This window comes from Acomys russatus, chromosome 29 (assembly GCF_903995435.1).
Source record: "Acomys russatus chromosome 29, mAcoRus1.1, whole genome shotgun sequence".
Lineage (NCBI taxonomy): Eukaryota > Metazoa > Chordata > Mammalia > Rodentia > Muridae > Acomys > Acomys russatus.
In genome coordinates, this window is record NC_067165.1 from 27272082 (window position 1) to 27298188 (window position 26107).

At 46.1% G+C, this 26107-nt stretch overlaps 1 protein-coding gene across 1 annotated transcript in view; it reads left to right on the forward strand.

Annotated features, from left to right (window-relative positions):
* Positions 1-26107, forward strand: part of Wasf2 (WASP family member 2) — a 37794-nt gene that overhangs the window by 8183 nt on the left and 3504 nt on the right. Inside the window, 5 exon segments of the mRNA XM_051172083.1 lie at positions 11079-11251; positions 19930-20064; positions 20593-20746; positions 23303-23420; positions 24458-24588. Of these exon segments, the coding sequence (XP_051028040.1) occupies positions 11122-11251; positions 19930-20064; positions 20593-20746; positions 23303-23420; positions 24458-24588 (668 nt within the window). The 5' untranslated portion in view covers positions 11079-11121.

Consider the following 26107-nt stretch of genomic DNA (forward strand, 5'->3'; position numbering starts at 1 on the left):
GCAAGAAGATTAGAAGTTCAGGGTCACCTGCAGTTCTGTCTGTCTCCCCAGTGCTGAGATTGCAAGAGCTCTCTGCCCACCAAGCTTTTGATGTGGCTGCGGGAGAACTCAGATCCCCGTGCTTGCACTTTAGAGCTAGCTCAGCTGCCCGAACTATGACGTTTTCTTACGTGCTGTAATGTGTTTTGATCACATTCACTTCTGTTTGCCTGTTCTTACTCCTCTCCCTCTTGAGTTTATTACCTTCCTATTTCTAGTTAGGCCTCCCTACTGCTTTAATGTCTTCACATTTCATTTTACCCTGGCATGATGTTGCATCCCTTTAATCCCGGCACTCGGGTGGCAGAGGCAGGAGGAGCTCTGTGACTTTGAGGCTAGCCTGGACTATGTAAAGAGCTCCAGGCTAGCCAGGACTATGTAGAGAGAGACCCTGTCTCCAAAAATTGTTTTGTGAGGATCAGGAACTGGGAGGAGGGGAGCGAATGGCGATGGAGCCTACAGAATCCCAGGAATCAGACTCTGGGGACCAGACTCAAAGGTGGAGATCTAACTTTATTGTTCAGGCACCAGTAGCCTGGAGTAGCTATGAGGAAATGTGGGAGATGTGGGGGAGGCAAGGTCACCTTAGGAGACTTCCGGAAAGAAAAGGGAGACAGTCACTCCCTGCCCTAGCCTCAGATTCATTTTGAGACTTCACTGTGCTAGGCATCCTAGTGGATGAATGCTGTATGCAGTGGGTTAGTACTGTTGAGGAGCCTTAGGGGCCGTGACACTTCACGCACCATTATCTGTGGGCCTCCAAAAGGCTTCTCTTGACACTCCCCACAATCTTAAAAAACATTTATTTATTTTGTGTGGGTTGGGGCTTGTGTGTGCCGTTGCATACATATAGAAGTGTATGAGGGTTCAGCCTCCAGCGCAAGTGGTAGTTGTATGGGTCCAATCCCTGTTGCTATGCATTGAAGAGTGCACTGACAGGTCACTCTGAAGTCAGCATCACTTCCTGCTTCTTCTGGCTCATGCATTCTTTCTTAAACAGTGCTCCTGTTCATTGATGGGGGTCTTATATAATTTAATGTTTAATTGATGACAACTGAAAGAAATCTGGTCTCTACAAGACTTCTGTTGATGAGGGAAATTATTCATAATATATATTTATTTAATTAAAGCTAATTTAGGACTTGGGAGGCAGAGGCAGGCGGATCTCTGTGAGTTCGAGGCCAGCCCGGTCTACAAAGCGAGTCCAGGACAGCCAAGGCTACACAGAGAAACCTTGTCTCGAAAAGCCAGGAAAAAAAAAAAAAAAAAGAACTAGTGTCCAGGTTTCTAACTTACAATTTAAATGCTTTCTCTTTTAGGAAACCAAGCAAATCTAGTTCTCCTGAAAATAAAGCCAGTTTTAGTCACTTATGAGGAAAATTTCTAGAAGAAATTAATTTTAAAGAAGGTGATTCCCAGTTTTAGTTTTAGTTTTAAAAGCAAAGTTGTGACTAAAGCTTGAAGAATAGTAAACATAAAGGTGAAAGGTGGAATTGCCCCAAAGATCAATAGAAAGGTGTAGAATTCAGTCAGGCGTGATGGCGCACACCTTTAATCCCAGCACTCAGGATCGCTGTGAGTTCGAGGCCAGCCTGGTCTACAAGTGAGTTCTAGGACAGCCAGGGACACACAGAGAAAGCCTGTCTAGAAACGCCACTGCCACATACTTCCCAGAGAGAGAGAGAGGGAGAGAGAGAGAGAGAGACAGGCAGGCAGGCAGGCAGGCAGGCAGGCAGGCAGACAGACACAGACAGAAAGTTAAAAAGTTGTGATTTAGCAATTGTGAATGGTCCTTGGGTCTACAGTGTGCTCAAGGAGCATGATATTAAGATTTAGAAGTCCTGTTCCCAGCTGGCCTGTAATCCCAGCACTGCAGGAGACAGAGGATCGCTGTGAGTTCGAGGCCAGCCTGGTCTACAAAGCAAATCCAGGAAAGCCAGGGCTACACAGAGAAACCCTACCTCAAAAAACCGAAAGGAAAGAAAAAAGAAAGAAAGAAAGAAATCCTGTTTCCCAGATGGCATCTAAGCCAGATCAGCGCAGGACGCTGCATGGCTGCATGTAGACCAGAGGCCACTCACTCCTCTATCACATGGGAAGTCTCTGTTCGTTTAAGCTCTCTTGCTTGGTTCTCATAGTCATGTTTTCTCTGTCCTGCCTTCTCTGTTGGACATTGTTTCAGTGACCTAACCTGATTTGTCAGTAATATTTTGTGTTTGGAAAGAGTGGTTATATTTGTCAGGCCAGCCCCACCCAGTGTTTCAGCAGGAAGTGGGTGTGTGCCGTAAGCCTTAGTCTTTGAGAAAGCTTTCTTCCCTGAACTTGCTGCATGGTAGCGAGATCTCATGTTTTCAACAGTTGTCGTGTTGTTTTTTGTTTTTTGTTTTTTGTTTTGTTTTGTTTTGTTTTGAGAGAGAGAGAGAGGCGGGAGTGGGGGGAGATGTGAATCACCGTATGTGGTTGCTGGGTATCAAACTCAGGTCCTTGGGAAGTACAGCAAATGCTCTTAGCCACAAAGCCATCTCCAGCCCAGTATCGTACTTGAAGTGTTTTATTGTACCAGCTCAAACTATGGGAAGACTGTGTTTTATCTTTCAGCTTAAAGTCAGATGGTTATTTGGGAGGGAAAAGTGGATATTGAGACAGGTACTGAGTAGCCAAAGATGGCCTTCCATCTGCCTCCTGAGTACTGAGATTACAGGCCTGTGCCATGCTCAGCTGTTAGAACATACTAGATCTGATGGAATGCACAATTTGTTGTTTAGTTTTTGAGACAGGTTCCTCTGTGTAGACCAGGCTGTCCTGGAACTCACAGATCACCTGCCTCTATCTCCTGAGTGCTGGGATTAAAGCCGGCACCACCTCAATGCACAATATTAACATGGAAATTTGCCTTTTGTAGGAGGAAACCTCAAAGTGAACTTGTTTGCCCCCTTTCAGAGCACTGTTAACTGGGCAGTGAGAAAAGCTGAAGTGAAAGCAGAAGTTGTGATCACCACCACCACCCAGCATCCGCACATGTTCCTGCCTCCTGCTGCTGAGCAGTAGGAAGGGCTGTTTCAAAGAGGAACTGCCTTGAGAAGCATTTTCCTTTTGATTAGTATGACTGAGACTCATGTGCACTTGCCTTCTGGATGAGACCATAGAAATCTGCAGGTCTTAATCAGTGACTTTGGCTCTCAATGCAGCATTGTTTGTTTATCATTAACAACTCAAGACGACATCATTGCCGTTATGGGTAATGACCAGGAGGTTAGAGTATGGGGTACAGACTGTGGCTTGCTCCTCCTCTCATATGCAGCATCTCCCACCCCTAGCCTCTACATCACCCCACAGATACCCAGAAGAACTGTGCAAGGTCAGAAATCAGAGCTGAACTCGGTGAGGTCGCACACGCCTTTAATCCCAGCACTTGCGAGGCAGAGGCAGGCGGGTATCTGAGCTCAAAGCTACACAGAGGAACCTTGTCTCAAAAACAAACAAACAAATCAACCAATCAAACAAATAATAAACCCAGAAAGTGGAGCTGGCCTTTTCCCAGACTTAACACGATATGTATATATTACCTTGGTAAACTCACTCTGGTGCACACTTGAAGCATCTCATTGTTTGAGGGAGATCTGAAAGGCCCTTTCATGGAGCTTCATTTTCAGAACATAAATCCCATCATGACATCAACATGCAGAGGGATTGGTGCACTGTCAATCCAGAGCCAGGGAGGGAGGTGTGGGATCCCTAGCTGCAACCTGCTAGGAGGTAGTGTGAGGTTGCTTTTGGGTCTGGCCTGTAAATCTGGCACTAGTCCAGACCTACCTTTTTCCTTTGGACTTGTTCAGGTATTATTCTCTCAGATTGGTCTGGGACTCTCCTACAGAATAAATAACTTAACCCCAGTATTCTCTCTAGACTATTCTTTCGGCCAATTCTATCTCATAGGTCCTGGTAAGTGACAAAATCTAGACTCAACGTACCTTGTGTTTAGAACACAAGTGGATGTTGTCCAAGTTGAGGAGGTTATAACAGCTTAGAAGCAAATCTAGATATTTTTGGGGGGGTGCTGGGGATAAAACCTAGGGTCTTAGATACACGCTAGGCAAGTGCTTTAACACTTTACCGCTGAGCTGTATCCCCATCCCACATCTTTGAGAGCTTTTTTGGAGCTTCTAGCAGGGGAGTGCAGCAAGAACAGTCTTGGTGCTTATCTATGGGCCTGGAGGGAGCATACAGCTTTTGGAGGGACAGGCATGAAGCTGAAGGAGTAAGGACGCCGGCCTAGCCAGCCCCGTCAACCAGATCACCCTGACAGTGGTGAGGAGACAGATGTCTCAGCCAGATGCCCTCACACCCTGCACCCCTGAGTTAGAGGGCTGTAGAGGTTGTCTGCTTTGACCTTTCACTTCTCTTTCCTCCTCTTCTTTTGTAAACCTGGGCATGAACTCAAGGCCTTATACATATCTTTTTAATTAAAAAAAATTATGTGGATGGCAGTTTCGCTTTCATGTATGTCAGTGCACCTACATGTGTGTCTGCCTGGCACCTTGGAGGACAAAAGAGAGCATCAGATCCCCAGGAAGTAGAGTTACAGGTGGTTATGAGTCTCCATGTGGGTGTGGGAAATTCAACTCAAGTCCTCTGGAAGAGCGGACAGTTCACTCCTAACTGCTGAACCATCTCTCCAGCCCCTAAATTGTTACTTTTAATTGTATGGGGTATAGGTGGGTGTGTGCATATGCATGGGTGCATACAAATGCTCCTGAAGTCGAGAAAAAGGTCTTGAATCTCCTGGATCTGGAGTGCAGGTGGCTGTGAGTTACCATATGTGGATGCTGGGAACAGAATTCCCATCCCCATACAAGATGAGTACGTGCTCGTCACCTCTGCCATCTCTCCATCTCAGCCTTGTGCATATTGACGTCACCCCCTTCCAGCACCTTCTCAGATTCTAGCAATTCCTCCCGTGCGTGGCAGCTGGTCATTCCCAGGCTGGGAAGACTCATAATTTTATCTAAAGAGAACCCGTTCTGCTATGGGGCAGCTCTAGTTATAAAGAACTAGATAAAGTGAATTTACTTCTCTGTAACTTTTATATTTGCTGTGTAACAATTCTCAAGATAAGACCATCTCAAACCCTCAGATTAGCAAACACTGCTATATCATGTAATTTTCCTGCTCAAAAGTAATATATGACTGAAGGGCTGGAGAGGACTCAGTGGGTAAGAGCTCTTGCTGTACCGGCCTAAGGACCCGAATGCAGATCTCCAGCACCCACATAAAAAAGCCAGGGCTTGGTCGTGCTGATGTGTAATCCCAGCATTGTGGAGTGGGGACAGGATCCGGGGCACTCGCTCACTAGCCAGCCAGGCAGCCACAATAGCAAGCTTCGGGTTCAGTGAGAGACTGTCTCAATGGAGTAAGGTGAAAATAATAAAGGAAGAAGCCTGATGCCTTGCTCTAGCTTCTGTGTGTATACCACACAGTCACTCATGTGGCCACAAACACCTCCCCAATTAGAAAGAGGTAACACATGACTGGGAGAGACATTTAGTGAGCCCATAGAACAAGGCACTCCACTCCTTTTCTGTGTTTAGAACTTTAAATGTTTTTCTTTTAAATGATATTGGGGATCAAACCCAGGGCCTGGTACCCACTAGTGCTTCACCTCTGAGCTGTATTCCCAGCCCTCATAACTTCTTTTTCTTGACTAAGAACTTTTTTTTGGTTGTTGGTCTCCTTACTTTGCTTATATTTCTCTCCAGTGCTAGCATTTAGTGTTTAGTGACACCTTTTATTAAAGGAGTGTATACCTTATCACTGTGATAACTGTACAGGACAATATGGAAAGAACAGGTGGGCCTGATGGGCTGCACTCACTCCTGCAACCTCTCTGCTTTCTCAGTAAGTGCTAGCAAGCTGGGATATGATGGTCTTGGAATCTACCCTCTCCTGAACCTGTTTCTCAGTTCACCTTCTGCCTCAGTGTAACCTTTGTCCTTCCATGAGAATGATCTGCCTAAAATGTAGATTAGAACCTTTGCCTCAGTGGCTCTTCACCCAGTGTTCTCCCAACTTCCCAGTAAACACACACACACACACACACACACACACACACACACACACACTCACTCACTCTCTCCCTCCATCCCTCCCCCCTCTGCCCCCCCTAGACAGGGTTTCTCTGTGTAGTCTTGGCTGTCCTGGACTCACTTTGTAGACCAGGCTGGCCTCGAACTCACAGCGATCCCCCTGCCTCTGTCTCCTGAGGCCACCACGCCTGGCTGGAGGAACCTTCTTAACTGGAGTTCCATGAGAGAATGAAGCCTAGTGTCACTGGGCACCTGTTGCGTGTGAGAAACTAACTTCTCTGGGGCATCCACAGTGGCAGTCCTTACTTACAGACGTGAGGAACACTGAGGGACCAGTTGCCCTGATCATTTCCTTTGTTCTGTGGTTCAGATGAGGAGCACAGTTGTGAAAGACTGGAGGAGAGAGTGTTGCATTTCAGGAGCTCTGAGAGTATAGCTAAGGGCAACTTCAGGGGAAAACCCATCAAATTCATTGAAGTCTAGGGTTTCATCCTTAAATTTTTTATGTGAATGTTGCATTCAACTATGTAATATGTCCATGGTTTAAAGTGATTTTAAATATTTATCAATGAATAGAATTCATTCAACAGGAAGATTTGCCTACAATCTGTGGAACTCCAAATAACTATCCCCTCCCTTTAAGCTCAATAGAGGGAATTTTAGATATATTTTTCAATGTCTATAAGAAAATTGTTGGAGATCACAATTATGAGATATCAGAGTCAAGAGACCAACTAGGCTATGCCCCAACTCTAAAACCCATGTTATTTTCTACAGTTAGAAATGAAACGGAGAGTCTAAAGTCTATTTCCCATTTATTTCTAAGTTTATCTTCATTCAGATGAAGTATTTTTTTCTTTTGTCAAATTACTAGTGTGCTTTAGTTTATGCATTATTTCATGCTTCTTGTACAGAAGACAACAAATCCTTGATTATCTAAAAGAAAAACGAGCAGTTGGTACAGGTACTTCAAATAGCAGGAAATCTTGTTTCTTTTTGATGTCTTTGAAAAATGCCGATGGGCCAATCACCATGGTGCACGTCTGTAATCCCAGCATTTGGGAGGCAGGGGCAGGCTAATCTCTGTGTTGGAGACCAGCCTGGTCTTCAAAGTGAGTCCAAGACATCCAAGACTACACAGAGAAACCCTCTCTTGTAAAAAAACAAAAAACAAAAAATAAAAAAATAAAAATAAAAAAAAGAAGGAAAGAAAGAACAGAAAGAAAGATCCCCTAGGTTTTTAAATTTTTATATGTGTGTGGGTGTTTTGCCTGCATGCGTGTTTGTGTACTACGTGAGTACAGTGCCCTCAAAGGCCAGAAGAGGGTGTCAGATTCCCCTGAACTAGAGTTACAGATGGTTGGAACCACTATGAGGGTGCTGCGTTTCGAACCTGTGTCCTCTGGAAGACAGTGTTCTTAACTGCTGAGCCTTCTCTTCAGCCCCAGAAATGTTTTTTGTTTGTGTGGAAACAGGGTTTCCCTGTGTAACCTTGGCTGTCCTGGAATTCATTATGTAGACCAGGTTGGTCTCGAACACACAGACTACCTGCCTTGCCTCCCAAGTGCTGAGATTAAAGGCATGGCTCACCACACCCAGCCATCTTCCCTGCCCCCCAGTTTCTTTGTGTAGTCCTGGCTGTCCTGGAACTCACAGAGATCCACCTGCTTCTGCCTCCTGAGTGCTGGGATTAAAGGTATGGGTCCCATCTTTTTTTGTTTTTCAAGATAGGGTTCCTCTGTCCTAGATTCACTTTGTAGACCAGGCAGGCCTCTAATTCACAGAGGTCTGCCTGCTTCTGCCTTCCTAGTGCTGGAATTAAAGGTGTGCGCCACCACGCCAGCAAGCCCCATTTTTTTTTTTTTTTTTTTTTTTAAGATTTATTTATTATGTATACAGTGCTCTGCCTGCTTGTACCCCTGCAGGCCGGAAGAGGGCATCAGATCACATTCTAGATGGCTGTGAGCCACCATGTGGTTGCTGGGAATTGAACTCAGGACCTCTAGAAGAGCAACCAGTGCTCTTAACTGCTGAGCCATCTCTCCAGCCCCATCTTTTTAGAAGAAATAACAGATCTCTGTCTTTTATTTTTATACATACTTTATTAATTTATTCATATTACATCTCAGTTGTTATCCTATCCCTTATATCCTCCCATTCCTTCCTCCCTCCCGCTTTCCCCCCACTCCCCTCCCCTGTGACTGTGACTGCAGAGGACCCCCTCCCCTTGTATATGCTCATAGGGTATCAAGTCTCTTCTTGGTTCTGTCTTTTATTTTTAAAATTTTATTTTACATGCCTGACTATTTTGCCTGTACAAAATATGTTGTACATATATGCCACAGTGCGCATATGAAGGTGTCAGAGGACAACTTGCTTATGTGTGTGTTGTGCCTGCATACGTGTGGGTATTTCCTGCATGCCTGGCACCCACTGAGGTCAGTAGAAGGCATCAGATCCCCTGAGACTGAATTTACAGATGTGAGCCACCATGTAGGCGCTGAGAACCAAACCCAGGTTCTCTGCAAGAGCAGTAAATTCCCTTCAGCACAGAGCCACGGTCTCTCCAGCCTCACAAGTGGGTTCTTTGCGGCATGTGGACTGAACGTAGGCTGTCGGGCTTGGCGGTGGCACATTCACCAGTGAGCCATTTGCTGGCCCAGCGTTCCGCTCCTCCCCTCCCACCTCTTCTCCTTTTCTGGGCTCGCTTGTCTGTGCTCTAGAGTCCCTCATCGTCGTGTGTTATTAAGTGTGTCTGTGCATCTTAGTGCCTTGTACCGTTGGCTTGGAGTAAAAGCGTTAAACTGGAAAGTCTGGAGTTGATGTTAAGACCCTGTTGGGTCAAAGGAGGACCATAGCAGAGAAATGGAATGGAAGTCATTTCCTAAGACAGTGAACAAGTATTCAGGAGACACCTCTGCACCCCAAAGATAGGCACAGCTGCCACAAAGTGACCACCAGGAGATTCAAAGTTAGAAGCAAACAGCTGGTTCTTTTAGTTCCTAGGCTGTTGCTGTTGGTGACAGGAAATTTTGCTCCCCAGGCTGCTGGCTTCCTGTTTTATTTTTACTCGGAGCAGATCAGAATGTCCATAACAAGAGGCAGCCTGTTCCCAAGGCCCCTCTGCCTCTCTGTGTATTTGTTAGTTTGGGGTTTTTGTTTTTGTTTTTTTGGTTTTTTGGTGAAACAACATGTTGGTTTGCTTTTAATCTCTGCAGCACTTAGCTTGTGGTAAGCATTTTGTATTTGCAAGCAGCTGTCTGGTGATGAGCCGGAGTTTTAGGATTTCATGTGAGTAAACATGATGATGGTGATGATGTCTCTTTTTTCCTCTTCTCCTCCTCTTCCTCTTCTTTTTCTTCTCCCGATTTATAGTTGACTTTCTGTAGTTGCTTTTATGCCTTTTCATTTGATGTAAATATGCCATTTTCCCTAGCACAAAGCTGTTAAGACATTTTCAACTTGTTTATGGTTTCCTAAGATCGAAAATAAGATGCATCCACTGTTATTTGATTGCTCCAGTCATAACCACTTTGCTGAGAAGAAAACTTTCTCCTCAACTAGTAACATAGGAATTGGTAATCTAAATCTCTGTGTGAGCCTGAAGTGCTGGTGTGGTGAGTGGGCTTCCTGGAGAAGGGCCCAGCCCCCAGGATAAGAAACAGCAATTGAGCAAGTACGGTAGAAAAGCCTGTAATCCCAGCACTTGGGAGGCAGAGGCAGGAGGATCTCTTTGAGTTTGAGACCCCCCTGGACTACGAAGCAAATCTAGAACAGCCAGGGCTACACAAAGAAACCCTGTCTATAAAGAAAAAGGAAGGAAGGAAGAGCAGTGGGAGGGTGTCTCCATCATTCGAGACACTTCCTGGTGCTGCTGCTGGTCTTTGGCCCAGGTGGATAGAACCCTGTAGAGGGCTGGGTAGAAGACAGGACCAGGGGATTTTTTGTTTGTTTATTTGTCTGTTTTTCGACACAGGGTTTCTCTGTGTAGCCTTGGCTGTCCTGGACTGGCTTTGTAGACCAGGCTGGCCTCAAACTCACAGAGATCCACCTGCCTCTGCCTCCCATAATACCACTGTGCCTGGCTGGACAGGGAATCTTAAAAAACACAGCTGGCTCAGCATCCTGTTTGACATAATGAACATGTAAATTTTTCCTTGATTTTTCCCTCATTCTGTCAATTTACAGACTAAACTTTGGTAGTGTTAATAGATCCTGGCAGCTAGTATTCGGTTGTACATTAACAGTCATCCATCCAGGAAGACCTAGAGAAGCTGTAGCCAGAGAGAGACTTGTCAGTGGGATCACTGTTGGCAGCTGACTTCATTGTAGACATTATCAGACAAAGGCAAATCTGCTCCTGTAGACCTGTCTGAGCATGACCATGACCATCTCATCCTGTCTCCTCTGTCCTCCAAATGCTGGGATTACAGGTGTGCACCGCTATGTCCAGTTTGTGCTGTGCTTGGGGGGAGAGGTCAGACCTCAATCTCATGTATGTTAGGCAGATCTATACTTGCTGGGATGCACCCCAGCCACAGAGGTCTTTTTTTGTGTGTTTTTGAACCTTGTAACCAATGGCCTAGAATCTGATCTGTATTGGTTGTGGCTACCGCAAGGATAGGATCTGTACATCATCCTGTGTTTGCTATTTTCTGACCACGCCCCCTTACCTAGAGGACTCTTGATAGTTAGAGCAGTAATTTCTGCTTTAAGGTTTTTGTGCTGCCTTCATGATGTCACCAGCTTAGAGTTTCTAAACTTATAGCAAGACATATTAGTAAGCCTGAAAAGAAAGTGAGATGATTGAACCAGAAGGTAGGAAAGGGAATAAATGTTTTTAAAAAACTGCTTCAGATCACATACATACCAAGAAAGAAAAGGAGAAGACACACACAGCCCCACGGTGTCTGGGATCTGTGGTTGAGTACTACTTTCCTATTATTTCTCTTTTAGGTTGTTTTTCATCATTGAGGACATAGCCTGAAGCAGGTCCACCATGCCGTTAGTAACCAGGAACATCGAGCCAAGGCACCTGTGCCGTCAGACGTTGCCTAGCGATACAAGCGAGCTGGAATGCAGGACCAACATCACCCTGGCAAATGTCATCCGACAGCTGGGCAGCCTGAGTGAGTGCCTCCGAGAGCCTGTGCTTTGCCCTCAGGGGTCGTTGGTGCTCTTTATTTAGTTTTCCTCTCCTCCATGTTTCTATTTCTCCCCCATCTGCTTTCCCTAGGTAATGCAAAAATATATCCCCTGTTCCCTCCCCAAAGCAAGGCTCCTTTTTTGGTCCTCTCCTTCCCCCCTACCCTCTCTTCATCTACCCTATAGGTTCCACCTTCCCCTCCACCTGCTTCAAAAGGAATCTGTGGGAAGGGTGACAGGAAGGGCTGCAGCAAAAACTGCAGACGCAGTGACAGAGCAGAATTCTCTGTGTGTGAAGCGGGAGGCTCACAAAACAGTGTCTTGGGTCGAGGAATGCTCCTGTAATTAGATGATCTGTTCCGTGGAGCCTGACTCTGGTGAAGCTTCACATGTGCCAATAGTCTTATCTCCCCACCACCCCACCGTGATCTTCCCAAAGGGAAGGAAAGCTAGCCTGCACTCGGAGAGATTCTGGCTGACGTGTCTACCCTGGTACACATTTAATTGTGCTGCAAGCCCCCAGGTCCAAGATCAGGGTACAAATTACTTCTGCAGTCTCGGGAGGATTAGGAGTTTTGCAAGCTGTGTGAACACACAGTGACACCAATGGTAGCTGGGACAGTCCTTCTTGAGGAGGAAGATGGGAGGTAGGCCAGTCCCTTTTGGAGCTGAGGCAAATCCATTTCTATATATATTTCTTTAATTGGCTAAATTAATGAGACTGCCTTGGGAGGGCTATTTGCATGAATCAGGCTGATGTTGTTTCTTTGACGCTGAGGTATAGGAAAGGCAGAAGCTAGGACCAGCCCTGTGCTTGTCTGGTGCTACCCCAGCTCCCGTAAGCCCCTCTGTCAAATGCCACTCTAGTGACTTTCTTAACATAGGCAGTTTTCTTGTCGCAGCACTGCTCTTAAGAGAAGTCAGAGGAGTATTAGAAAGCTGGCATTCCCTGGATAGTGATGGGCCCTACCTTTAAAGTAGGAGCCCGAGGAGACAGCTCTGGGACCAGATGATGTATGGAGTCTGAGCCTCCTAAGCCTTCACCTAGCACGGACCTGTCTCAGTTGATCCCGGGCTTAGTGAACCCTGGATGGGGCCTCGCAGAGGATGCTGTTGCCAGTGCCTTTCTTACACAAAGACACTGACAGCAGTGCAGCTGACAGTAAAGCACGTGAGAGCTGCAGAGCCTCACTGCTGTCACCCTGAGAAGGCCAAATGGATAGAAGTCAGTCAGCCGATGGTTCCTTCTCCACAGGCAAAGAGCAGCCAGCTGCTTCTGCTGCTGCTGTGGCTGCTGCGGCTGCTGCTCACCCAGCAGGAAGCCTGTCCCCTCTCAGGTAGTTTTCAAACATTGAGGGAGGCCATTGTGGACTTTGTGCTTGTGATCAACCCATGCCTATCTTGAAGCTGCTCTTACCTAAGGAAACATGGAAACATGAGTTCCTCACATTGGGGCACTAGCTTACCTATTATTATTATTATTATTATTATTATTATTATTATTATTATTATTATTATTATTACCACCACCACCCAGTGAACATGGATTGCATGTGCTTTATTTGCTGGGTGCTGTGAAGAGAAAGAAATGAGAGGAAATGGCCCCTGACTTCTAGGAGCTCATAGTCTACCCAAAAAGACAGGAAGATGTAATTTTTGAGGGGATGGTGGATAGAGGATGAGAAGGGAGCTCACATTTGTTGATGACCTGTTTTATGCCAGTTTTCAATGAGATACTGATATAATTTCATGTAATCTCAATTACTTTTACAAGTCTAGGAAGTTGTGCATCCATTTTTCAGATGAACAAATGGAAGCTCAGAGACATAAAGTAAGTTTAATAAAGAGACGCGGCCAGTAAGACTCAGGTGCTCAGCTGTTATTTATCTTTGTGCTTACTTATCTTATCCTATAGCTCAGACCCAGAGCCTTGTGCATGCTGAGCACATGCTCTGTCACAGAGCTACATGCCCAGCCTCAAGTGTGAGTATTTTTAACTTAGCTGAGTCACTGTCACCAATTCTGTCCCTACCAGTAGTGTCCTGGTTTAGGTATTTGTTGACTTAACTAAAATATTTTTTATTAAATTTAATTAATTAATTAACTTTTTATTGTATTTAAGTTTTTATTTATTATGTATACAGTGTTCTGCCTACATATACACCTGTACGCCAGAAGAGGGTGTCAGATCATGTTACAGATGGTCGTGAGCCACCATGTGGTTGCTGGGAATTGAACTCAGGACCTTTGGAAGAGCAGGCGGCGCTCTTAACCACTAAGACATCTCTCTAGCCCCAAGTAACTAATTTTTTGAGACAGGGTTCTACTACATAGCTCAGACTGGCTTCAAATTTGCGGCCTGGATGAACTTTTGCCCTCGGCTCCCTCTGGCAGCTTTCTTTTCTTCCCGTGTCTTCCTAGATCTGTTCTGTATACCAACAGTGACATGTGTAAAACATACAACTCCCTTTTTCTGTTTTAATTCTAAGCTTTGAAAATTTTTATTTTGAGACAGATGTCATTCTGTAGCTCATGCATGCTTGGAGCTCATTGTATACTTCAGGCTGGCCTTGAACCTCCTAAATGCTGCAGCAGCACTCCTGGTTCTAATGTGGAGTTTGTTTATTGAGACAGGTTTCCTGTACCTCAGGTTGCTAAGGAGAAGCTACACTTCTGATCTTTCCGCCTTCCCTTCCTGGTGCTGAGATGCCACACATACCACCCTGTCCAACCTAGCCTTGGAATTTTAAAAAATGTTGTCCATTAATTTATAAACAACTTTTCCTCCTCATCTTCATCCTCCTCTTCCTTTCCCACTACCACTGAACTGTCTACACAAGCTCTTTTATTTCACCTTTGTCATTTTGAGGCAGGGTCTTGCTAAGTTGCCTAGCCTAACCTTGGTCTTGGCCTCCCATATAGCTAGGATCATTCCAGTATGGCCCTGGCCCGGCTTAATAAATGCTTGACATAATGTTTGAAAAGTGCTTTTCCCCCTTACTCCTCTGCTCCTCACTGTGGAGTAATGTGAGTTCCTTTGCCTAGCATGAAGTCTCATCTTCCTTCCCACTCGTACCTTTTGTAATCCATCTTCTCCCATTTTACACCACTCAAAATTATCTTGAAATAGAGACGGGAGGCCCAGGGTAGGAGGAGAGAACCAACTCGCAAAGCTTACCCTGTGACCTCCACGGGCAAGAATTCCCTGCCTTTGCCTCCAGTGCGGGGCTTCACCTGTCTTCTGGACCCTGTTCTTTGATACGTCTATCCCACTGTCCTCAGTGTGCTGTGGTCCCCCACTGCCTGCTGGATGCTCTTGTTCCTGTGTCCTGGGTCTCCTTGGCTAATAGTCTCAGCTCTGGGACGCTACCCCTGAACATGCTTGTTATATACCCTTATTATTGCAAACCCCACAATACAAATTGCGTTTCTTTTACTAAATTACACTTTATTAATAGAATGTCTTTTCTTTTTCTTTGACAATTTCATACATGTAAACAGTGTATCCTGAACACATTAGCCATGGCCCAAATTCCACCCCCAGCTTTCTCCAGGCACCCCAACACATCCATAGACTAAGCTGGCCTTAGACTCACAGACATTCCCCTGCCTCTGCCTCCCAAGGGCTGGGACTAAAGGAGTATGCCACCATGCCTAGCGCAAGGTAGCACTCTGACCAGTATTGTGCCCACCCAGGAGGGCAGAACCCCACTTTCATCACTAGGAAATCATGTGTGTTGGAGTTTCTAGCATTGGGTAGAAGGTGCCACTGCAACTTTACAGAGCTCTGGAATTCTCACTCAGATTTCAACAAAAGCAGATGCACTTTTTGAAAAATGAAATTTCACCAATTTCTGCTTCCATATAACATTTCACTTAGCTGGGCAGTGGTGCCGCACGCCTTTAATCCCAGCACTTGGGAGGCAGAGGCAGGCAGATCACTGTGAGTTTGAGGCCAGCCTGGTCTGTAGAGTGAGTTCAAGATGGCCGGGGCTACACAGAGAAACACTGTCTCAAAAAACAAACAAACAAACAAACCAAAAAACCAAAAACATTTCACTTGAAGAATTTTGCTAAAAGTCAGCTGGAGGAACCTCTTGAAGAGTATTTTGAAGTCTTTTGGCAAAATGTGGTATCTGTTAATAACTATCCTAGTGGGTGTTGGTCTGTCTTGGCAATGTCTGGATGAGTGAAATTCACCTTTAGGCCAAACACTTTTCTTTTGGTTACTTAAAAGTATTTATTTTTAACTTTATTTGTCTGCATGTTTGTCTGTGCACCATGGGTATACAATACCCATAGAGGCCAGCAGAGGGTGTCAGATCCCCTGGAACTGAAATTATAGATGGTTGTTACCTGCCATGTAGGTGATAGGCATTAAACCTGGGTCTTCTAGACCCAGCCAGGGCTTTTAACCACTGAGCATCTTGGCAGCCTTTATTTATTAATTTACATAGAGTCTCATGTCGCCCCGGCTGGCATCAAATGCCCCATATAGCCCAAGGATGATTGTGAATTTCTGATCCTCCTGCTGTCATCTCCCAATTGTAGGAATACCACCATGTACTACTGCAATGCAGTATTGGCGATCACACCCAGGGCTTTGTGTGCGCTGGACAAGCACTGTACCCATGGAGCGAAATCTGTGGCTCTGACTTTGTATTTTTGAAGTATCGTATTTCCATTTCCAGAATTTGTAATGATAGTTGTGTACATTTGAAGAACAAAAACTATCAGATCCTAATTGGAATTATAGTTAAAAGCCCCTCTAAGGATGTGGCTACAGCAGGTTAGGTCTAAGTCTTCCTCTGCCGTTCACTGCTGCTGTTCTTTGAGATTAAACTGAACATCATCATTCTGAATTGGGGTGGGGAAGTTCCCCTAAGCCAAGAATTTAGGGTATTTAATAGTCACACTTGGTTTTGGTTTTGTGACAAGGTCTTGCTGTATTTCCTGAGCTTAAGCAGGACACGTGGGCTCAAGAGATCTACTACCGCAGCCTTGCAGCCTCCCAGCAGCTCCGGGGGAACTCCACACTAGCTTAGATAGCTGAACTCTGAAAAAGTATCTCCATGACTGAGCAATATAAGAAGCAAGCTCATTGTGACAACTTAGATTCCTAGCTTATTTAATCTTCCTAATAACGTGGTGAGGAGGATGTAATCAAAGTCCCTAGTGTATAGGTGAGACTAAACCTGAGAGATGGTGACTTCCTAAGAAATCTACAGGGGTGGGAGAGATGGCTTGGCTGTTAAGAGTGCTTGGGGCAGCCGCACGGTGGTGGTGCTCGCCTTTAATCCTAGCACTTGGGAGGTAGAGGCAGGTGGATCACTGAGTTCAAGGCCAGCCTGGTCTACAAAGTGAGTCCAGATTAGTCAAGGCTACACAGAGACAGACCCTGTCCCAAAAAAACAAAAGGAAAAAAAAGAGTGCTTGCTGCACCCATATCTGGTGGTGATTTCCTTAATCCCTGAACCCCCAAAGCATAGGCAGATGGGTCTTTGAGCTTGAGGCCAGTCAAGGCTACATAGTGTACCATGTTTCAAAAAGCAAACAAAGAAGCAAAAAAACCACAATAGGACATTTGCAGCTCTCCACCTTCCCCCTTTCTTTCTCCCCCCCCCCCTTTTTTTTTCCTTGTTTGTTTGTTTTTTTGAGAAAGGGTTTCTCTGTGTAGCCCTGGCTGTCCTGGACTAACTTCGTAGACCAGGCTGGCTTTAAACTTAACAGTAATCTGCCTGCCTCTGCTGGGATTAAAGGCATGTGCCACAATGCCTGGCTTTCCTCTTTCTTTCTTTCTTTCTTTCTTTCTTTCTTTCTTTCTTTCTTTCTTTCCCCCTTCAGACTGGGTTTCTCTGTGTAGTCCTGGCTGTCCTGGAACTCACTCTTTAGGCCAGGCTGGCCTTGAACTCAGATCTACCTGCATCTGCCTCCCAAACACTGGGATTAAAGGCATGCGCCACCACTGCCCAGTAAACATACTGGTTTGAACTTCCTATAACTTCAGTTCAAAGGGATCTGGCCTCTGTAGGCAACCACGTGCACTTGTGCATACTATCATACAGAAACACACATAATAGATAAATATACATAATAGACATAAATTAAAAAAAAAAAAAAAGAAGTATAGGCTAGGTATAGTGATATTCACCAGGACTGAGGTGGAAGAAATCTCAGCCCTGAGGAGGAAGAAAAGGACGCAACCATGGCAAGCCTGAGGTCAAACAAAAACTTGAAACTTAACAATCTAGGTCTTCTGATTTTAGACCCATTGCTCTTCCCATTTCCCGGAGTGTGATTCTTGAGTCTGCCCAGGGCCTGACCTGGTGTTGCAGTGGGAAAGCCTTCATCCTACCTTCCTCACTCACTCTTAAACATGGGAAGAAGCCGGGCAAGGTGGGCACAGGCCTGTAATCCCAGCACTCGGGAGCCAGAGGCAGGTGGAGCTCTGTGAGTTTGAGGCCAGCCTGGTCTACAAAGTGAGTCCAGGACAGCCAGGACTACAAGAAAAATCCTGTCTCAAAAAAACAAAACAAAAACAAAAAACAAAAAGGTGGGAGAGAAGAGGCCAGCAGTGGTGGCACAGGCCTTTTCTCCAAGCAGAGGCAGGCGGATCGTTGTAAGTTCAAGGCCAGCCTGGTCTACAGAGCACAGCCAGGTCTACAGTGAGAAACCCTGTCTCAAACAACAAGGAAGGAAGGAAGAAAGAAAAAGAAAAAGGCTGGACACACACCTTTAATCCTAGCACTTGGAGGGCAGAGGCAGGCAGATCTCTGAGTTAAAGATACCTTGTACAATGGCTCTGGAGAGCAGCCTGGGAGTTAATAGGAACAACCAGGTGTCCATGATTAATACACTAGATACGATATGAAATTACTTCCTCAGTAGAATTTGAAACCAAGATGGGGGCATCTCTGAGGGGCCTGAAGTTACGTCCACACCCAGACAGATACAGAACTTCTTCTAAGGGTGAGAAGGTCACCGTATGTTCTCTAACTCAGTTTTCAAAGTTCTTGTCTACACTGCCAGCCCCCAGCCAGAAGGTCTACATAATGAGACCATGTCTCAAGAAAGAAAAAAAAAGTTACCAGTTTTGTATCTTGAGGTCCTTTGTGAGATTTTACCTGACACCAAACAGTCACCCTCCTCCGACTCCTTTACTAAGGAACAGAAAATCTGAGTCCTCTCTGGGAGACAGAAAGATAATTTGACGTGTGTGTTTCTTTTTTGCCAGAGCAGTTGAATTTTTGCTCATTTTGTTTGAAGCAGGGTCCCACTGTGTAGCCCAGGCTGGCCTTGAATTAACAGCAATCCTCCTGGCCTCCCACAGTTGGGCATTTTAAAGACTGGTCTATTTTCATGCCTAATTCTGCCTGTTTCTTTGTTTCCAAACTATTTCTCATGACTTGGTGGAGCAGGGACACTGCCATAGAATCAACAGAGATAAAATGGGACCCTTTACCTGTAGAGCAGAGATGCAGGTTTTTGTTGTTGTTTTGTTTGTTTGTTTGTTTGTTTTGCCCTCTTTTGAGTCCTTTGAGTTCAGGAATTCCCCTGTCACTGTTGCTGCATGGGACAATGCAGTATTCAGGATTAGGACCTCTTCACCAACCTCCTTATTCACCATGCACTTGCCCTCTGGGTCCCACTGGAAAGGTTAGCTACAGTCCACCCTGAGGGTGTGGTTTCAGCCTTTCAGTCTAGGCTAGCCTAATTCCCTCTCAAATATGTACTAAGCTTAGAAGTGAAGGTGAAAAAAAATGAGAACTTACTTTAAATAAGTCTCAAAATATCTTTAGGTTGGGCAGTCATTTATGTGAGTAAAGACTGAGATGGTAATTTACCCGTTCATGCCCTTCTGTTCCTAGTCAGAAAGTACCTTGTGGCTCGGAATAACAATATGGAGGGAGTGCCAACTTGCTGTTTCTTTGGCTGCAAATCCTCCTTGCATTCAGGGTTGAAAGTACAGAACTCTTTTCTTGTTCTTAAAAAGTGAGACTAACCGTTGTGGAAAAAGACCAGTGGTGTGTTGTTTTTCAGGGAGGGCTTGAGCGTTTCCACTTTTCACTGGCTCCCTGGGGTGTAGATTTGAAGGTGTAACCTGGAGCAAAGACTTTGAAAGCTGTGGGTTAGAGAAAGCTAGGTGACCTTCTCACCCTTAGAAGAAGTTCCGCATCTGCATCTCGGGGTGGGGTGTGGAGGTTCAGGCCCCTTAGAGATGCCCTCATCTTACTTTTCAGTGGACTTTGAAATTCTACTGAGGAGGTAATTTCTTATCTAGTGTATTAATCACGGGCACCTGGTAGCCTCTCTTAAGGCTCAGGCTGCCGTCCAGAGCCATTGTACAAGGTGCTTCACAGGGGGGGTGGGGGCTGAGAGCCACGGACAGATGCCATACACTGTCTGCCTCCCAGGGCTAATTGTTGACATTACACCTTTTGATTTTTTCAAACTGCTTTGAATTTCATGTTTGTCCAGAATTTACCAAAAAGGTTCTATTACTTATAGACTGTGTACACAGAGCAGCCAGGCTGTGGTGAGTAGCTCTTTCTCCAAGAACAAGTATATGCATGTGTGTTTGGTGGACGATACACTCTTCAGTCACTGGATTTGTGGTTTTGTCACTCCTATGCACTAGTGACATGGGCTCTGCTCTCTCTAGGTAAGTACGCAGAGGACATGTTCGGAGAGATTTGCACTCAGGCAAGTGCCTTTGCCTCCCGAGTAAACTCCCTTGCTGAGCGGGTTGACCGAGTGCAAGTTAAAGTCACTCAGCTGGATCCCAAGGAAGAAGAAGGTAAGGAGACGGAGCCAGAGCCGCGGGCTGGAGAGCACTGTCTGAGAATTGTGCCGCTGGTTTGTTAGAAAGCAAGGGGAGAAATCAGAGAGACTGGTGCAGTTCTGCTTTAAAGCACATAAGCCTGGATGGTGTAAAGAACCTTTTTAGCTCTTCCACACACCCACACTCCCTTTCTCCCAGGCCCCAATTCCCTTGTTCTCACATTTCCTTCCCCTCAACGGCGTTTTGCTACCATAAAAGTACTTGGAAGATTCGTTTCACCTAAGGAGAGGCCTGCAAGATCTGGTCACATAGGAAACCTTTGTGTTGCTTCATTCTGTTCAGTCATGAAATAGCTGGGCTGCTGACAGCCTTGTGGGGCTTCCCCAGAGGGGGAGGGAAAAAAAAAACCTGGCTGCAGACGTGCAGCCAAGAAACCAAGAAATGCAGCAGCTGAGGCGCCTCTGACGGCGTTGGCTCAAATAGCCTGTCGTCCATTTTCTGACGCCTGTCGTCCATTTTCTGACGCCTTCCATCTTCTCTCAGTGTCACTACAAGGAATCAACACTCGGAAGGCCTTCAGAAGCTCTACCACCCAAGACCAGAAGCTTTTTGACAGGAATTCTCTCCCAGTGCCTGTCTTGGAAACCTACACCAGCTGTGATGCTCCTCCCCCCCTCAACAATCTGAGTCCTTACAGGTAACCGGTCTCCATTGTCTGAAATATCAAAAGATAATGTTGATATCGGAGCACAGTCGTGAGCTTCCTGCCCACCCCAGAGGTACTTACAGCAGCAAAGACAACGCCCACTCTAATATCGCCTAGATATTGAAAGTTGGCTGCACCACTGCATGCTGCAGAGTGTAATTTGGTAAAAGCAAGTCCATCTGGAGTCCATCCAAGGAATTTACTTACTGCAGAAGCAAAAGGACTTGTTCGCAGGCAGTCCTGCAGCACGGAGTCCCGAGGGCTTCCACTTGCTCGGAAAACTCTAGATTGCCAGATGTTTGGGCCAGTCAGTGGGAGCAGCCTCAGACTGGCTGCACTGGGCACAGGGGAGCCTTCTTCTCAGTGAGTGTTACTTCGTTGTGAACACCCTTTGGATATTTTCTTCTGTAAGGACCTACCCTGCTGTAGATAGACATGGGAGAGGAAGAAGGTAGCCTTAAAGACAACTTAAGAGTCCTCTGGTGAGTTGGTAATGTTGTCATCCTGCACAGGCCAACTGAGCAGAAGTAGAAAGTGAATATTTCTCTTTCATGGATCCATAAATAAATACCTTTGGAGCGGGTAAAAAGTAATTACAGGTAGCCAGAGGTGGGTGTTATCGCTCAGATATGGGCACACTGAAAAGCAGTGTGTGTACCTGTAAGAATTCAAGGCTGGGCATGGTGGTACATGCCTTTAATCCCAGCACTCGGGAGGCAGAGGCAGACAGATCACTGGGAGTTCAAAGCCAGCCTGGTCTACAAAGTGAGTCCAGGACAGCCATGACTGCACAGAGGAACCCTGTCTCAAAAAACTAAAAAAAAAAAAGGAACTATTAGTGTTTGATTTAGAAGTGCATTCTTTGGGCTGGAGAGATGGCTCAGCGGTTGGGAACACTGGCTGTTCTTCCGGAGGACCCAGGTTCAATTCCTAGTAACCACGTGGCAGCTCACAACTGTCTGGAACTCCAAGATCTGACACCCACAGACATACGTGCAGGCAAAGCACCAATTCCTTTGTTTTGTTTTGTTTTGTTTTGTTTGTTTTTGGTTTTTGTTTTGTTTTTCAAGATAGGGTTTCTTTGTGTAGCCTTGGCTATCTTAGACTCACTTTGTAGACCAGGCTGGCCTTGAACTCACAATGATCCTCCTGCCTCTGCCTCCTGAGTGCTGGCATTAAAGGCATGCACCACTATGCCTGGCCCACACTCTTTTGTTTTTTTGAGATGGGGGTTTCTCTGTGTCACAGAGCCTTCCAAGCTGTCCTTGGACTAGCTTTTTAGGTGTTTGGCATGTGTGGTTCTCTTTGTGACAGGCTCTCTCTACATAGTCTAAGCTGGCTTTGAACTTCTGATGTTTCTCTTTCTGCCTCCTAAGTACCGGGATTATAGCCATGCACCTCCACTCCTGGCTTCTAGAATAATGACAGTCCTGCATCCTGAAGCATGTGCTTTCTGAGCAGTGGAGGCTTTGCCATGTTAAAGTGGGAGGTTCTAGTCAGGATAACCAAGTATGGCAAATTACTCTTACATCCACACTTGTAGCTCACTTTGTACTACTTACAGCAATGCCCACTAAGACCTTGTGGTCTTATTTTTGTTTGTTTATTTTGCCTTTTTTTTTTTCTTTTTTCTTTTCTTTTTTTTTTTTTAAGACAGTTTCTCTGTGTGGCTTGGCTGTCCTAGACTCGCTTTGTAGATCAGGCTGGCCTCAAACTCACAGCGATCCACCTGCCTCTGCTTCCCCAGTGCTGGGATTAAAAGCGTGTGCCACCACGCCCAGTCTCTTGTGGTCTTTTTGTTGTTGTTTGAGAAAGGACTTTCCTGTGTAGCCCTGGCTGTCCTGGAACATACAGACGTGTGTGTGTGTGTGTGTGTGTGTGTGTGTGTGTGTGTGTGTGTGTGTGTGTGTGTGTGTCTGCCCCCCCCCCCCAATCAGGCTGGCCTTAAACTCAAAGACCTGCCTGGCTCTGCCTCCAGATTGATCTTGGGGTTTTAAAACAGCTGGCCGTTTGTGTTCAGTGGCTCTCCTTGGAGTAATGTTGGACACTGAACTACTCTAGAAGAGATCAATACATAGCAGTGTGCTCGGGTCCTCATCTGTGTCTAGAAGAGCAACTGCACACGGAGACACGAGTGCACAGGGCTCAGCTGGATGGAAAGACCTCAGTGCTTCCTGCAGAGTCCTGGGGAGCCAGTGGCAGAGATCTCCTTAGAGGTGCACAGTGCCCAGATATCTTTACGGAGCGTCTGTAACTGTGCAGGGGATTAGGAGCAGTCAAATGCCTGCTGCTCTCACTTGCTCTTGTCCTGACCATGCAGACTCCTGCGTGGGAATGGAAGGTAAGGCTAAGAAAGGTTTGTGAGGAGTGGACGGGCACTGTTCGCAGCCATGGAGACTCTGGCATGGGAGAGGAAGTGTGCAATCGCTGTGAATCGCTTCCTGGTTCCTTAGTGTAAAAACTGCTAACTGGTTGGTGTTTGGGATATTGGATTTGGTTGGAGCTCATCTGTCTACTGACAGCTACTTGTCTTCATTTCTATCCCAGGGATGATGGAAAAGAGGCACTCAAATTCTACACCAACCCTTCGTACTTCTTTGATCTTTGGAAGGAGAAGATGCTGCAGGACACCAAGGATATCATGAAAGAGAAGAGAAAGCATAGGGTGAGGGAAAAGGGCCTCTGTTCCACACATCAGTAGGCACGGTTGTAAGGGGGGATAAAAAGGAAGCCAGGCTTATGTGAAGTAATTCCATGTGGCTGCTTGCTTGGATGCCAGGTAAAACTCTTTTAAGAAAGAAAGAAAGAAAGAAAGAAAGAAAGAAAGAAAGAAAGAAAGAATTGTGTCCACACCCCAAATACCACCAAGATGAAAGTATAAATCACACCAAAAATATGCTTGTTCCCCTGCACTATTTAACAGTAGAGTATATTTGAGCCGAGCTTTAGGAATTGGCTTTTCTGTTCACCATTTATTTTTCTTGCAATTTGCACCTGACCCTGCTGGACACTCTGCTAGCCTGGTCTCACCCCTAACAGTTCTGTGGCTCATTTCTCTGAGACAAGCAGGTTCTGCAATATTTGGTTTACAACAGGAGGTGGTTAACCCCTTCACTCCTGGTGGGCGGAGCCAGGGCTGCCTGTTTGTGGAGATGCTTCATTCTCTTTAGGCTTGGTGCTGCAGGACCCGCCAGCTCTCTGACCTCGCAATCCCATTAGCATGGCTGTCAGCAGGCCCAAGAGAGTGCCAGGGGCTATTGCAGCTGCAGGAGCTGGAAAATCCTGCAGTGGTTTTTGTTTTGTTTTGTTTTTAACTATTTCTTGGTATCTATCCCAGATCTCTGGAGCTGTCCGTCCTCACCTCTTGAGTGATCTTTGTGATACAGCAAATAACAAATAAGTGTTTACTAACTTACAATTAGAGCCGCCTAGAGATGCGAGACAGTTGCCCAGGGAGGCAGCTGTGGCTTCCTTTGGCAGAGGTGCTTGTGTACGAGGCTGAGCAAATGCTTTGCCCTGGAGGTGGTTTGAATTGTGAGGCCTCTAGGTCACTGCAAACCTGGTAGTCCTGTATAGCTGGCTGCTATCAGGCGTTGTCTAGGCAAATCATCTCCTGAGTGTGTGTCCATGAAGATGGTAGAATTTTAATGAAGCATTTTGGAAAATGTTTTACAAAGGTTTTTCTGTTCCTTTTCATTATAGAAAGAAAAGAAAGATAATCCGAATAGAGGGAATGTAAACCCACGTAAAATCAAGACACGTAAGGAAGAGTGGGAGAAGATGAAGATGGGACAGGAATTTGTAGAGTCCAAAGACAAGCTGGGATCTTCTGGGTAGGTGATGTTTTCTAGGTTCTCTGACGGGGACGTCAGGACAGTAGGCTCTGGCATGACACTGTTCCCACCCTCGGAAAGCAGCTGTAGGGTTTAGGCCAGCACAGCTGGTAATGAACTGCTTTTAGGAGTATCCATCTGGTGATTCAGGTTCTAACTAAGTCAGGAGACTCAGCAGTTTAAAGAGGTGAGTGGAGTGGTCTGAAAGGGAAGGCCCATGGCTTCTAACGCCATTGCTCTGCCAGAAACCAGTATACCTAGGGGTCTTGAGGTAAGATTGGAAAAGCAAGAAAGGTGCTCTTGGGAGCCCTTTGCCTCCAGAGCACACATGAAAGTTGTGCTGAGGAGCTCGGCTAGGCATGGGAGGGGCAGAGCAGACAAGCTGTGTAGGCTTCCAAAACAAATTTTCAGTCACTCTTGGGAGAGAGGCTAGCCAGAGGACTACAGTGCAGAGCTCAGAGTCAGTGTGAGAAGGGTTGCCGGGCCTCTGTGGGGAGGCAGGAGGAATCCATTTTCCAATATCAAATCACTGTGGTAGTTTAAAGGGGCAGAATAGTTTTAAGGCTTGGTTTGATGCTTATCCTGATGTCTGACCCCTGTGACATTCAAAGGCACGTCACCATGGCTGCTTGGTGTGTCACCCTGGCTTTAAAAGTCATTGCATTCTGGCTGTCGAAGGACCATGCCAGCCCATACTGGGTGCTGAGGAGTGATAAAAGGAAAGAGTTGAGTTGTTCTTGCTTTTAGGAATAACTCTACCATGAAAATCTTGACGTTTAAAAACCCTGACACTTGTGACACCTGTCTTCCTGGATTCAGAGATTTGTGTTATAAGCGTGATGAAGGTGGTGAGAGGGGAGGGAACCTGTACAGGGAAGCCAGTGCTAAGGGCCTTAAGCCCCAGTAAGGGGTTCTCCGCTTTGCCTCACAGCCCCAGTTTGTTCTGGTAGGCATGCAGCAATAGGATTAGTGACTCTTTTTTCTAAGACAGGGTTTCTCTGTGTAGCCTTGGCCATCCTGGACTCACTTTGTAGACCAGGCTGGCCTCAAACTCACATCGATCTACCCGCCTCTGCCTCCCAAATGCTGGGATTAAAGGCGTGCGCCACCACGCCTGGCCTGGATTAGTGACTCTTAAGGCCACAATGCCAACTGTCAAAAATGTATATCTCATTTTGAGTCTTCGGTAGTGAAGAAGAGGAGCTGGCCTCCCTCTGCTCCCTCCCCCCCCCCATTTCCCTGGAGGTTTGGAGCCCGCTCTGAGGCTAGCCTATAATGCTTGTGGGTGAAGCTGTCAGGGAGCTGTGCCCAGGCTGGAGGGTTTTTCACTCTAGAGCGTCATCTGATCTAGTCACGCCTCCACAACTCTGTTCCTCAGACCTGTTGATGAGCTCTGAAGAGCCCAGCAATGGAGGAGAGGAGAGGAAGAGGAGGCACAAGAGGCCAGCTTTGCCAGCTGGTGCCCAGTGTACTTGTCCTAGTATGGAGGCTTTCTGCTTGATGTGTTCATGTTTGTATG